General features: G+C 42.0%; 1 protein-coding gene across 2 annotated transcripts; it reads left to right on the top strand.

The window, feature by feature from the left end:
- Window positions 1-10,001: 10,001 nt before the first annotated feature.
- LOC124702626 (3beta-hydroxysteroid-dehydrogenase/decarboxylase-like) lies at window positions 10,002-14,757 on the top strand. 2 transcript variants are annotated; one of them, XM_047234790.1, is made up of 12 exons: window positions 10,002-10,132; window positions 11,505-11,594; window positions 11,704-11,837; window positions 11,924-12,094; window positions 12,347-12,469; window positions 12,534-12,613; window positions 13,059-13,257; window positions 13,389-13,485; window positions 13,566-13,740; window positions 13,894-14,050; window positions 14,176-14,242; window positions 14,339-14,757. In XM_047234790.1, the coding sequence occupies exons 2-12, from the start codon at window positions 11,534-11,536 to the stop codon at window positions 14,473-14,475; spliced, it is 1,401 nt and encodes a 466-aa protein (XP_047090746.1). In that variant the 5' UTR covers window positions 10,002-10,132; window positions 11,505-11,533; the 3' UTR covers window positions 14,476-14,757. The 2 variants fall into 2 exon arrangements, with proteins under 2 accessions (XP_047090746.1, XP_047090747.1); XM_047234791.1 differs by lacking the exons at window positions 10,002-10,132; window positions 11,505-11,594 and having other exon boundaries at window positions 11,722-11,837; window positions 11,943-12,094.
- The last annotated feature ends 497 nt before the right edge of the window (window positions 14,758-15,254 follow it).

Genomic DNA, 15,254 nt, shown 5'->3' with positions numbered 1-15,254 from the left:
GTGAAGCATAGTTCTATTCGTGCATTCTTTGGTATTGTGGCTATGCATTATCTTGAGCTTGAGCAGCTAGATGTAAAGACTGATTTTCTGCATGGTGAGCTTGAGGAGGAGATATACGTGGACCAACCTGAAGGTTTTGTTGTGCCTGGTAAGGAGGATCTTGTTTGCAAATTGAAGAGGCCCCTTTATGGTTTGAAATAGTCTCCAAGACAGTGGTATAAAAGTTTTGATTCATTTATGATTGCACAGAAGTTTAAGAGATCTCAGTATAATAGTTGTGTTTATATCAAGTTTGTTAATGAATCACCAATATACTTGATGTTATATGTTGATGATATGTTGATTGCTGCCAAGAGCAAGAAAGAGATCACTACTTTGAGATGAAGGATCTTGGTGCTGCTAAGGAAATACTAGGTATGGAAATTACAAGAGACAGAAAATCTAGTGTTTTATTTCTTAGTCAGCAAAATTACATTCAGAAAGTTCTTCATCATTTTAATATGCATGATGCAAAGTCTGTTAGTACACCTATTGCTCCTCACTTTAAATTATCAGCATTGCAATGTCCTAGTAGTGATGAAGATATTGAGTACATGTCTCGAGTTTCATATTCTAGTGCTGTTGGTTCCTTGATGTATGCCATGGTTTGTTCTCGTCCTGATTTGTCATATATATGCTATGAGTTTGGCCAGTCGATACATGGCTAATCCTGGTAAAGAACATTGGAAAGTTGTTCAGTGGATTTTCAGGTACCTTCGTGGCACATCCAAAGCTTGCTTGAAGTTTGGCAAGACCGGTGAGGGACTCGCATGCTATGTGGGTTCAGATTATGCTGCCGATTTGGATAAGAGAAGATCCATCACACGTTATGTGTTCACTGTTGGTGGATGTGCTATGAGTTGGAAGACAATGTTACAACCTGTTGTTGCCCAATCTACAACCGAAACAGAATATATGGCAATTTCTGAAGCTTGCAAAGAGTCTGTTTGGTTGAAAGGTTTGTATGCTGAGCTATGTGGAGATGATTCTTGCATTAACTTGTTTTTTGACAGTCAAAGTGCAATATACCTTACTAAAGATCAAATGTCCATGAGAGGACAAAGCACATTGATATCAAGAATCATTATGTTCGCAACATTGTTGCTCAAGGTAAACTGGAGGTATGCAAGATAAGTACTCATGATAATCCTGTTGATATGATGACAAAGCCGGTTCCTGTTTCCAAGTTTGAGCTTTGCTCGAGCTTGGTTGGTATAACTGTTTAGCCCAAGTGATTTTTGGCGTCAGCAAGTGTTTTTCTTTGTTGTTCAGAAAATTGTTGAAGTTCATGCAACAAGATGGAATTTGTCTCCATGTGGAGTTTGTTATATTGTGATCCAAATTCATATACTAAAGGAAGGCTAACTTCTGATGAGCGGAGCGAGACCCGTCAGTCGGATACGGATCGTTGCCACCGCCTATATATACATCTTGTAAGCCTCCAACTAGGGTTTATCAGATTATAAGATAACCCACGACGTTTGTAAACACTCCCCGATATAGTGAAGTTTTACTAGCTAGTGCCCGTGGTTTTTCCCTTCTGTGTTGGAAGGGGTTTTGCACGTTAAATCTCGTGTCTCCGCTGCGTTTTCTTTTATCGTTCTTCATTATTTGCTTGTCGCGTTTATAGCATTAGCATCCATCAATATCATATTTTTCAAAAAACAACACTATGTAGCTATGTTTTTTAAGAACTGTAAATAAGATTGCAGATTTAGCTAAAGATATCAATTACACTCAAGTAAGAAATGAAGGTTCACATATCTATTTTATCAGCTAAAGATATCAATCACAATGAACTTGGATTAGTAAGAGACAGATGGCGACGAGGTGAAGTAGACCCCAGTGAAACACATCAACGAAGAAATCCATTCAATTTTGCGCTAATGACATAAGAGATTTTGGGTTATTTTCTCTGTCAACTGTAAAACGACCTAAATCAAATGTTGAATGATGAACTAGCGAGCATAAATCACGAAGAGGTACGTGTAAGACGAAAAATTGGGATATATTCGTTATGAAGATTTTAGTCCTGGTTTAACTGCATTTTGACTAGGAAAACCAAAATTTCCAAACAAATCTTAAACAAACCTATACATCATAGAATTGGGGAATGGAGATTGAATTTCACAATCAAGGTACCGCAAAAAGCGAAACATCATAGACCTTCTGTTAGTAATGGTACTTGCAAACAAAGTATTTCAACCTTGCAACATTTATAGATTTCACAAATCATGACTTCTGTTCTGAGAAAGTTTCAACTGATAATTTAGTGTTGTATATGGTTGGTTTCATTTTTATTTTTGGAGATGGGCCAACGCTGGCTCCAGGAAGCAAGGCTTGACCAATGGGTTCGATTGGTCAACTTTACATTCGCAAAAAAAGATTTTGACATCAAGTAATCATGAACACAAAATTTGTGGGTTTTCTTATAAAATATTTAAAGTTTTCATAAACCCTTCATAACCCGAGATTTTTTTTACAAAACATTGTACATACATAGACAATCACAATAAATATGTATGTACACTCACTCCTTTTAACACACGCACGAATAACCTACCCTTATGAGCACCTTTGAGTCCAACAAACTTATCTGATGGTTTTGTGATTGACGAAATCAACATAGACACCTCGTTATTTGACGTGAATATGGCATCCGCAGACTCCAAGTGCATGTTGGTTGATTGCACGTTTTTCGTTGCATCTATGAACTTAGCTTCTAGGATGTAATGCGATCTCACAATCACGTTGTGCATCTAGATTGGTTGCCAACAAGGCCTTTTGAGCATCCTAGTAGAAGCCCATGCCCCGTTGTTTGGTTCGGCCCTTTTCAGCTTCCCGTTTTTGGCCTGCGTTTACTTACAAGCCGTTTTCCGCGTACGGTTACCACATCCTCTTCGTGGTGACCTTACCAAAACGATCAACATTGCACATAAGGTGTTCGATAGAATAGCATTTCAGGTAGAGCAACATAAACATAGTTCTAACAGTTGATTAGATTGTTGCACCATGAGTCCCCGAACAACTGCACGTGATGCAACATAAGTTCATCCACCGAGAGGTTAGTACATACCTCCACGTCATACCTAGCTACCACCAAAAATATATAGCCTTGGCATTAGATTTCATCATACCTAGCTACTCCCAAAATATACATCGTCGTCACCAACACCATAACGAGCACCACAACAAGAACCTAGTACACGGGCTCCTCAAAGATAATACTTCTTCAGGAAGGCAGTAAACCACAACATCCTGCACTCAGGGCTCATCGCAAGGTACCTGGTGGCATGTGCCTTGTGCTCCATGAGGTGGCTAAGAGCACGGTGGATCGCAGTGGGAGAGATGGGTTCTTGTGGAACACGCTCGACATAGATCATCTTCATGTGAGCATAGTTCACGATGGGCTTGTTGATGAGATCACCGTCCCTGGAGTAAGTCTGCAAACAAGAAGATAGTTAGTTCGTCTTGTCATACCTTACAATTGAGTGCATGACTGAAAAATTAGGTGCATTGATTGAACCTTCATGTGGGCAAAGTAGGCATAATCGTCCATCATGATTTATGTGGTCTCTTCCACCCAGCGCATGCCCTCAAGCCATTTGACCATGCTCACATGAACACAACGTGCTCTTCAATGCCTAAGATGATTGTAGATCTGCTCACGTGCAACTCCACGGCTATAGTACGTGAGAACGGACTTTGCAACATTGTTTAGTTACTTCGCCTTGAATCCAATGTACACTCTAACCCCTTTCCTAATGAGGTCACAAACCCTGTTTAGAACGAACGTGGAAAGAGCTGGTGTCCATGTCATGATGTTCTTCTTCGTCAGCGGGCAACACTTGTTAGGCATCGGCCTGTACCGGAGCAGCACAGCCGCCTCCGCTTGCAACACGGAGTTCGTAGACAGATCTATCGAGTTTTCCTTCTCCTAAAACATAAAATAAAGTACCAGAGCACAAATTAACAAGCTTTTAGAACATAGCATGCATCAAACACCTTGCTAGCAAGCATATTTACGTACTGTTAGAACATAGTATGCACTAAACACCTTGCAGGCAAGCATACTAACAAGGTCTTACAACATAGCATGCATCAAACACCTTGCAGATAGGAACAACAACAAGCACTTACAACATAGCACACATCAAACACCTTGCACGCGAGAACACTAGTAACAATCTTGTTTGCTTGTTTTCATGTACTAGTAAGCTTGCACGTGCCATGCACATCTCGTCTAATATGAACCTAATGTAATAGGAAAAAATAGAACAATGAATGTTCATTTGAGATAAATACATAATGTAATGGTCTACTTTAACAATCGAAAGGATGTCCTCCAGGAGAGTTTTGAGGAGGCTGTTTCTGTGGAGTTGCTTGGCTTCGGTTGTGATGCGGCTTGGGTCTGAGCTTGGGCGAGGCCCCTGTATGTCTCTGTTGTAGTGTGTGGTGGCTAGTCTTCGGATTGGCGGTGTGTGTTGTAGCCATCTTTGGCGTTGTATCGGCCGTCGGCCACTTCTTCTATGTGACTGATATGTCTCCAGGACATATCCTTGAAAAAACAATCGAAAGGATGTCATCAAAATTATGAGCTCCAGCATGGCAGCATAGCCAGTGAGAGAGATCAAGAGAACAAAGAATAGCATGGATCTTTGTGGTAATTATGTAAGCGCATATTAATGTTCTTTTCTCACAACACCAACTTGTAAAAGGTATTAATGTAAGCGCATATCACAGACGGGGCAGACTGATCTTAATTAGTTTCAGCTCGGGCCTGTGGTCAGTACGCATGCATATACATATTTATTTGTGGGCATGCACCCTCTGAAGCACCAATGATAAATCATGATGCCAAGTGCTAAACTATAGAGTGCTACTCTGAAACAAGTAGCTATATGAGCACATGCAAGGCTGCGTGCTGGTGCTTTCTACCAAATCGCCTATGATAAAACAACGTAATTTGCAACGTGGAATATCTAAAAGCCATGTACTTAGGGACGTGCAGGGGACGGATACTAAGATACTCTATGACTCCAAGCAGATACATAAATTCTGCTACGCCATACTGGCACAACATGTTAAAACAAACTCCGGAAAAGATGACTTGTGTATTTATCCCGAAACAACAATAATACCTCAATATTTTTCAGTAGTCTTGAAATCGTGCAAAACAGAATTCGTAATCTACAAATATAGATACACAGTTAATGGAGAATAATAGACTCAACTTTTACATGACAATATGAACAAAAAGGATCTCTTCGAGCTATAAATGATCAGCTCAGTAACATAAGTACATCCTAGTTCAAATATTGTTGTTGGCTTGATGGTAAATTTACCTGAACCATTTCTTCATATGTGAACCGCTACTTATTGCTAGTAACATGAGTATTAGAAAACTTATTGCTTCCTGTTACTTAAGTCATCTCCTAGAACAACCAAAAGAGCAAAGGAGATAATATTAGTATTTATGCTCCAAACACAATCAAGATATAACAAGCAGGTTCATCACCTGAATGAACCGTAACCTTGGGTTAACAAAATGGTAGTCATCATAAACACTACCCTTTCTGCAGATTCATTCTCCTAACTTAGTGTGATAACAAATTCACTCCCAAACAATATAGGAAAGATAGAAAACAGAGGAATGTAAGGTGTTACTAACTTCAGTATTTACAACAATATGAAACCATTTGAGAAATGTAAAATCTCTCTAGGTGTCGTTAACTTCAAAATAGATGTAAAAAGACACAAAGAACACAACCATCATATCCTGCAATGGAGAATAAGCCCAATATAGGAAGTGGAAGATGGCACAGCAATAGATTCTTCTTCCTATGACCTATGTAATGCAATCTGTATTATATTAAATCAGGTATGCAAATCCTGTCTAAAATAAGTGTCGCAACTTTGTCTACATACAAATGTATCTAGACGTGTTTTAGTGTGTAGATACACCCATATTTAGAAAAATTTGCGACTCTTATTGTGAAACGGTTGGAGTATAAATTAAACTGTTTTCATTTTATTGGAAAGATAGAGTTCAGGTTTACATTGTGATCATGAGAAAACAAAAACATCAGTGGACATCCCAGGTTGTTGGCCACACATCCTGTAGGCCCTTGGCTCCAGCCATTGCCCACAGCGTCGCTTCCTCGTTGATCTTGGCAAGAAAGCTCTGGAGTATAAATTAAACTTGAGCATAGCACAACTTAGTAGGAACAATTTGGTGCAGAACTAATAGAGAAGGTAAAAGGAATTTAACACTGGATATTGTACTTGCATGAGCAAATGGTTGCAGATAAAATATACGCTATGGTGGAATTCCACTCGAAAATCATTGCACCAGACTGCAATACTATTGACCATGTATTAATTAGCTACTCCTAAAAATTTCCGAAGCTCATTGAAGAAGAAAAGATCTGAACCTTCTATTTGTTAGATTGATTTGAAAGCTCAGATAAGATATATACCACACAATATATGGAGAGAGCAATTCGTGCGACATGGTAACTCACCTTCGAGACCTACTAATTCCCTGGGAACTCCTACATGTATTGTAGCTTTGGCTGGGAAAACACGGTCTTCAGGTTAGCCTATCAAAAATGGCCTTCAGGTGGTTCAGTAGAAAATGGCCAATGCAGAAGTCAATTGGTACATCAAAATGAACACCCGCGTTCGATCCAAACAGAACATAGCACACATGTATGGATACAAATCCGAATTTGTGGATGATGTAGTTCAAAAAGTGTAAGCAAGTGCTACCTGTGGAGTTGTGCCGTGGTTAATTTACAGTACGGAATAAGAACTCATCTTTGTTTGTGGTGCCCCAAACACAAGTATACAGTGCAGAAGTATACTCACGATGATATAGGATCGCATTGGTTAGACCCATTCCATCAACATGTGTGGGCTTTGCAGAGCGGCTGTGGCAGATTTTGCATCTCCTGCGTGGGAAAACTGTCTCGCTGTTGCTTGCGGCTGCGGTCGTCCGTGTTTCTTGTGCGCGGCAGCATGCGGGCATCGAGGTTTGGGGCACGGAGGCACAGATCATGGGCGGCTGGTGTGCGGGCGTGGAGGCGCAGGGCGCGACGCCGTGGCGTGGGCGTGGGGTGCACAGGGCGGCGACCCGCTCGTGGGTGGAGATCGCGGATGGTGAAGGAGCACAACCTCGCACAAAGAACGCTTGCTGCGAGGAAAGCGAGATTAGCGGAGTAAGTTGCGTTGGAGATCGGGTGGAGATCCAGAATGTAATCGTCTGAAGCGATGCCGCCACGTTTGACGGAGAAGTGGTGGGGAGAATGGAAAGATCGTGTCCGTATGATGTGATTGGATATTTGGATGTACGGTGTAGATGTAATTTTCCTACGGCACTTCGTGCCTTTATAAGTAGTAGAGATAAGTCCGAAGCTGGTACAAGGAGAGCACATACACATTGTAGAAGCAATCTTCGTATCAACTATCACACTTATATGTAGCCTACACAACAATGAAGATCAAAATTCGCAACGAACACATGCAAACGCTTCATGAATAAACTACATATCTAGCATGAACTAACAACCTCCAGATCTAAGCAAACTAGCCAGATCCAAACAAACAAGCATGCGCAAACATATCTAAGTTAGGGTTCTATGTTACTCACGTGGATCTGACAGTCCGAGGAGGCGGAGGAACTCGACATGCCGGTGAGGAAGAGGAGGATGACTTGCTGCGGTGGGGCTACACGCCTACACTGGTCAGAGAAGATGCAGTCGCTTACCTTCTTCTCGGTGAGCAGTTGCCCTGGACGGAGAGCTCGAAAGGGGGAAATTGTGGTTGGGGATTTTCCGGTGAAGTGTGATAGTGTAAATAGGGGCGGAGTTTCGGCGGGAGGTGAGCGAATTTCTCCCCGTGATTTTTCTGTATGCCCGTAAGCTCCCGCCATCTCACGCTCGCACGAGCACGGCGCAAATTTTCCCACGAGCACAAGAAGAGCTTGACTCATCAGGAACGCCCGAATCGAGCGTGCCTACTCATACAAACGGTGTTTTAAGAATCATGCGAAGCAGCGAAGCGAAAAAAACGTGGGATCCAAACTGCCGATTCTTGCATGAGCGGAGCCGGAAAACCACTACGCGAGCAACCAAACTAACCCTAAAATGTCACCTCATAACCATTCACTAGGCTTTAATGCAAAGCAGCTTCCAACATAATTATCTCAGATATAGTACTCGGTATAATTTTTCGTAATGGGATATAAGACCTTTTACAATGGAGGTTTCTTAGCGATGCATCCTAGACACTTTACTTATACTAGTATGGCACTATATTAAATGAAGTAGCTAAGATACAACTCTGCACGAAACCATTGGCAAAATACATGTCTATGCCAATCATACACATGCATGTCTCTAAACTTATTAAATGTAAATATAAGACTTAACATACAATGCATTGAAGCATTTGTCTCTTAGCATACACAATTAAATAGGATAGCGCCCTAACATACAACTCATTGTGAAAGGCCTAATCAGATATAAGAAGAAAACAGGTGGCTAATTCTCAGTTAGCCAAATGTCTTGTTAGTTTTTTAATTAATTTTGCATTTGTTTTGTTGGATGATTGAGTTTTTCTATTAGCCATCAAGTTGAGCAGTGAGACTTTGGGCACGAAGCTGAATCGCTAGCTTGGTAGTGATTTTGACTACCCTCTTCCGCCACCACTACTCATCGTGATCATTCCGTAGCGTTGGGCGAGCTAGCTTTCAATTCAACTACGGTTCGAGTGAAATAGAGTGCGGTCTGGTTCGTCGCTGCCTTCCGGGTCGTCGGTCTCCTCACCACCGCCGCGACCCCCCACGTCCATGCCGATGTCCTAATCTGGCGCCGCCATGGTGCTCCCACTGTTGCGCCAGCGAGCTTGGCGTCGCCACTGTGCTCCTGCAAACCGGGTCTCCAGCCACACAGAAACTGCGCCGCAACCTCCAAAACGGCCCGCCATCCAACCCGCCGGCGCAGTCCACTGTAGTCCCAACTCATCAATCGACATCGGCCCCGCCTCCTCCAATTCCGATGATGCCCAGGTAGCGCCCCTCTCCTTCCTCCTTCATCTATGGTGAGAGGCACAAAGAGTGTATCATCCGCCCCAGAGAGCAAAGAATCCGTAAAATAGAGGGAGTAAAAAAAGGACAACAACCACGAGGAGTTCGTGCCAGCTCGCTGTGAGCTGGCGAGGGAAGAGGCCAGGTGGGCGCTGGTGGGGATGGAGGAGATCGGTGGAGCCATGAAGGAGGAAGAACAAATCTAGAGAATTCTCTCGATCTAGTCAAAACGGGTGAAGAGACGTGGCCGTGGGATAGGTAGGGAGACAAAAGAAACAGACCAATAAAAACGGCGGTTCCACCTATACCCAACTATTTCCACCAAATAACAGAGACACAACAGTGAGACAGGACAGAGTCTAAAAAATTCCTAGAGACACCAAGGTGTACATGGAAGAAATACTGTGTGTATCAAATCGTCTAGTAGCGTACGTAGGGTCACCACCAGTTAATTCATAGGAGGTCTCAAAATTCTGTGAAAAAAGAAAGTTGTTCATCTTTAATACTCCAGTAGTTATTATGATGATTATCAAGTGAATGACCGTTGGCACGTTGTTTTTGGTCAACGAGTCAAATATACCCGTTCCACTGTGGAAACAGGCCAAATGGACAGCACGGCGCCCCAACGCCACAGATCGGATCGCAGGCCACCCACGAGATAGAAATACTCCAATTTCACACACAGCGTGGGCAGAGACCACAGTGTTCGTGCCGCCATAACCGCCTCGAATCTGACGACGACGACGGCGGCGGCGGGGGGAGAGATGGATGCGGCGGGAGGCGGTGGGAGATGGTGCGTGGTCACCGGGGGCCGCGGCTTCGCGGCGAGGCACCTGGTGCTGATGCTGCTCCGCTCCGGCCAGTGGCGCGTGCGCGTCGCCGACCTGCCCCACGCCATCTCCCTCGATCGGGATGAGGAGGAGGGGATCCTCGGCGCCGCCCTCCGCGAAGGCCAAGCCGTTTACGCCTCCGCCGACCTCCGCGACAAGGCCCAGGTTGCCAAAGGTGCGTGATCCACCATTTGCTCCCTGGATTGTTAGGCTGGGCGGGAGTTGACAATAATGTTGTCCCTCATTCCGTGATCCGTGTGGATCTGAAACTCGTAGGAGCCAGTGATCCGCGGTGTACCTACCAGTCACATGATCTACGCTGTGATAGAGCTGGTTTGCCCTTTTGCGTTAGTTTGTTCTAGTTTAGGGTGACAGAGTTAATTTTGCCAAGACCTATATTATTTGAATATTAAGCTTCTACACATTCGTAGATATAATCTGCATCTCCTAGTTACTGCACACTCTGTTAATGTTGTGGCACCGTCAGACCAGAAATCCTGTGGTGTCAATTGGAGTGAATGAACTCTACTAAATTATGTTTACTATTATGTAGTTATTATCAACAGTTAAGTACTAGTGATTGACAAAAAAGAGTATGGGATCGTGCATAGAGTAGTCACTGCATTTATGCGTATCACCGTGGTGTGAGGTCCGCTTAGTTGCATGACAATTTGCGTGCTTAATTTTGGCCCCAGGTCTTTCTCCTTGGTTAATCCCATGAAGCTTTTCGGTCATTTGTTGGGGTCATCTATGTTTTGAGCCAGAAATGGGCAACTGTGGTGTGACCCCTGAACCGGCAGCCTACGCAGTCTGCACATCAGCACGTTATCCTGGCTCCTTACCGAGACGTGGTTGTGCGGCGCGGCGGCCGGACGGCCAGCTGCACTCTCCCAATGACGCGTTGGGGGGCTGGCAGCCTGCAGCTGGGTCAATCGACTGGGGGTGACCCAGGATTTTGATGCAGATGACAAGTAATAGGAGGATTTTTAGGAATGACTAAGGAGTTATTTGTTGCCTTGTCCAGCGGTGAAAGAGTTTAGCCGGATGTTTTGATGTTTCCCTCTATGCTCCGTATACGTCTTGGATACGGAAAGATTTGGTTGAAAAATTTCTCGACCCCATATCGTTCCTGAGTCATCATCCCGGAATTGTTTGGGTCGCGTCCCTGCTATCGATTGGTCGATCCAGAGATGTATACCCCTGCCGTTCCTTACTGCTGGAAAGTGGCGATCCTGGATCATTGTCCCCGTTTATCGTTCCCATTGTCCCGAGAACATGTTTTACTATGTTTTGGACATAGAAGTAGGGGTACAAAACCAGGGAATCGGGAATCATGTGACTTAGCAGTTCTCCCTGTTAAATTACAGTTGTCATGGCTTGGCAACTCTCCAGTTTGGTCCTAAAACATAAAGCTAAAACTAGTATTGCCATGCTGGTACATGTCGCTTTTGTTTCCTATATAGCAGGGTGTTATGGGCATTTCTCATTACTTTATCCATGCCTAATGCCTTTGTTTCTTGCCCCCATTGTGTTTTTCTTGTCTGCAGCTTTTGAGGGGGCCGAAGTAGTTTTTCATATGGCTGCTCCAGATTCATCCATTAACAACTTTCATCTTCATTATTCAGTTAATGTTGAAGGTTTGTAATGCAAACTTGTATACTGGGCTTTGGTTACTAATTATGAGATGACACTGATTTACTTATGGGATGACACCAAGTCGATTGCTTATTGTTCTTATATTCACAGGAACAAAGAATGTCATTGATGCGTGTATCCGTTGCAAGGTGAAGAGGCTTATCTACACTAGCTCACCAAGTGTAGTTTTTGATGGAGTTCATGGAATTTTCAATGCAGACGAATCAATGCCGTACCCAGATAAGGTATGTCTCATCTGGATTACATCTTTTTTATTTGCCATTGGTCCATACTTATATACAACTCCTGACTGTATGTTCTCTTACTCCAGTTTAATGATTCGTATTCAGAAACAAAGGCAGATGCAGAAAAATTAGTGATGAGAGCTAATGGTAGGGATGGGCTTCTTACTTGTTGTATACGCCCAAGTAGCATTTTTGGGCCTGGCGATAAGCTACTGGTCCCTTCTCTAGTTGCTGCTGCAAGGGCAGGCAAGTCCAAAGTAAGAACTGCTACATGTGTGTGTAAACCTGTAAACTTGCTTGTGCTAAAGTTGTAATTCTTGTGTCAGTCTCAATGTTTATCTTCAAATATTTATATTCATAGTTAATTCCCATAAAGATAAATTTGGGATGCCTCTTTTCTGTATTATTAGAAATGCAATTACGCAAATCATGTCACTGTATCAGACAAAGTAAATGCTGTAAGCTACTGAATTGGCTTCTCAATTATTTGCTGAAATCTTCATTTGCAGTACATAATTGGCGATGGGGACAACTACTATGATTTCACCTATGTCGAGAACGTGGCATATGGTCATGTTTGTGCAGATAAAACTCTATCATCTGAAGATGGTGCAAAGAGAGCTGCTGGAAAAGTAAGGCCAATGCCTAACATTTTACTTTTAAGATTCCATGTCATGATTTATGATCTTTTTCCAGACATACTTCATAACAAATGCGGAGCCCATAAAATTCTGGGAGTTCATGTCATTGATTCTAGAAGGTCTTGGATATCAAAGGTATTCACTTCAATAATTTTTTAAAAATCAACTTTATGTAAATACACATTATGTGAAAATTGAACACTTGTAGTTTCTTTAAACAATGTTTGCTGAAATTCTCATGCAGATTGATGATGAATTTGAGATACATTTTGAAGTTGATTAATTGATAACCTTAGAGCACATCAATTTAAAATTTTATGCTTTATCTTGAGTTTCCTATAGATTATTACCTTTCCATATCATAGGTTTTTCTGTTAAGAGATGTTGCAAGGTTGTGAGATCTTAAATCGCCTCTGCACAGTCTTACGGTTCCAGGACCCTAGATGTGCTGTACCAATTTGATTATAAATCTGAAGTGATACCTCTACACCTATGTAAAACATTTAAAGATTCAGGATCTTTTATACCTTTTTGCATGACTAAGTAACCAGCATCCTAATGCACTAGGACTTTGTTGCAGGCCTTCAATAAAAATTCCTGTCTCTGTTATGATGCCAGTAGCTCATGTGGTAGAATGGACTTATAAGACGTTCTGTAAGTATGGAATGAAGGTTCCTCAGCTGACACCATCAAGGATCCGGCTCCTCTCATGCAACCGGACATTCAGTTGCTCAAGAGCGAAAGATCAGCTTGGCTATGAACCCATTGTGTCAGTCAAGGTGTTTACTGCGTCCTGTAGTTTTACTAATGAGCTTGCTTGACTCGATGTGTTTTCGTGTGGGATGTTTGAACATCGATTTCAGCTCATTTCCTACTATAAGCAATTAATATATTTGTTTAAAAATTTCAGGATGGTCTGAAGAGAACAATAGAGTCGTATTCCCATCTACAAGCTCGGAGTCAAAGAAGTATATCAAAGGCTTCAATATTTCTTGGGAATGGAAATCGTATGACTCAACCTCCCTTAACCCCCACCCCCTCCCTACCCGTCCTGGTCTCAATAATTATTTTTTCTATCTATTTTCAGTTGCAAAAACGCTTCTTTGGGAAGATACGAAGCAAACAATGACAGTGCTACTACTCTTGGCTGTTATTTACTACCAGTTATTTACATGTGGTTACACCATAATGACAGCAATGGCAAAACTTTTCTCACTTACAGCGCTGTTCTTGTTTATTCATGGCATGCTGCCCGCAAATGTGTATGTTCCTCTTTTAGCCTGCTACCTTTGGTCAATCAATATACCTGCTACCAAATACAGTTAAACACCATTTGGGTCTTTTATTCATCTCTTAGCATTTCCTCGAGTGTTTTCCATGTACTAGATTGTGATTTGGTATAACATTTATTGCAGATTTGGACACAAGATTGAGAAACTTGAGCCCTCAAACTTTCACATCTCACAGATGGAGGCTCATCAGATTGCTTGTTCAGTCAGCTCATCATGGAACTCATCAGTTGGAGTGCTAAAATCTCTTTGTAGAGGAAATGACTGGCCACTGTTTTTCAAGGCATGATATGCTCCGATGATTTGCGTTAAACGCTTTACACTACTTGAAGAGTTGATGTTGTGCTAAGTACTGGCACTTCGGATATGTTTTGTGCTAGTGCCTAACTTAGTTTTTTTTTCCGTCAGGCGGTATTCTTCCTACTGGTTGTTAGCATCCTTAGTTCCATGTCTTCGCATGCTGCATTTAAAATCGGTAATGAAAAATTTTGCGCTTCCCTTTCTAAATTCCAGCGAGGTGTGCATCATCCGCATGACTACTGATGACATGAAATTTACATGGCAACAATAGGTATTGCTCTGATTTTCATAGGCTTCAAAGCATATGAGAAATGGGAGGACACCATTGACGGCCTGGTGGGTGATGCTTGTTCATTCATTCTGCAGTTTAGTCCTACCCAGAAATCTTCAAGGCAGAAACAAACATAGACAAGGAGCATGTGATTGAATAGCATTTTTTAGTGTTATTAACTTTTATTGTTCAGGTATTGTTGTTTCTTTTATCTCTGAACTAGTCTTCCTATGTCATCTATAGCATACCCTAACTTGCTTGGGACAAAGGGCTTTGTTGTTGTTGTCTTTGTTTGTCATTTTATTGTTACAGAATCGTCATTCAAGTCCCAGATGAAAGTTTGTAGACACTTTCCTGACGGTAGTGGATGTAATATATGGAGCTGTCCATTTTTAAATTTTCTTAAGGTGTTTCTCCCATTGTATTGTCGGCCAAATAGATGTCTATTGAAATAAGGTTTTTATCCCATTATACCTCTGCTATTAGTTGCATTTTCTGGATGGTTGTTGGAACTTGGCTCTCAAAATTTTGGACACGTGGAATGTACTCCATAGTAGAAAGCTGAAATTTCTGAAATTTGCTGTAAATGTGGTCGAACCAGTGACTGAAATTTTCCAAATGTTGTATTGATGCATTGGAGAGCTCAGTTCTTAAAACTGGAATCAGATTGGTGGGAGTTCATGCAACGTTTTCTGAAACATATTGTGTTATGATCACGTAAAGAAGATATATATTGTGGAAGTCATGGAGACCGGAGGTGAAATGATCCTAGTTAGGAGGCTAATCCTAACTAAAATACCAACAATTGCGTGACTCGAATTTTTAAACGGGTACATGGGTACATATATAGATCCTAAGATATGATTGGACAAAGGATCGATCTAGAATGTGTGATCATTTCTATATTAGGTATTTA

The sequence above is a fragment of the Lolium rigidum genome, chromosome 3, assembly GCF_022539505.1.
Source record: "Lolium rigidum isolate FL_2022 chromosome 3, APGP_CSIRO_Lrig_0.1, whole genome shotgun sequence".
In the NCBI taxonomy this organism is placed as follows: Eukaryota; Viridiplantae; Streptophyta; class Magnoliopsida; order Poales; family Poaceae; genus Lolium; species Lolium rigidum.
This window is presented reverse-complemented; position numbering and strand designations above follow the sequence as displayed.

Bases quoted from the DNA above. Each gene is read 5' to 3' on its own strand.
- LOC124702626 (XM_047234790.1), top strand. From the start codon at position 11,534: ATGGCTGCTCCAGATTCATCCATTAACAACTTTCATCTTCATTATTCA. The intron at 13,741-13,893 runs GTATGTTCCTCT...CATTTATTGCAG, and splicing joins GGCATGCTGCCCGCAAATGT to ATTTGGACACAAGATTGAGA. The intron at 14,243-14,338 runs GTAATGAAAAAT...TGGCAACAATAG, and splicing joins GCATGCTGCATTTAAAATCG to GTATTGCTCTGATTTTCATA.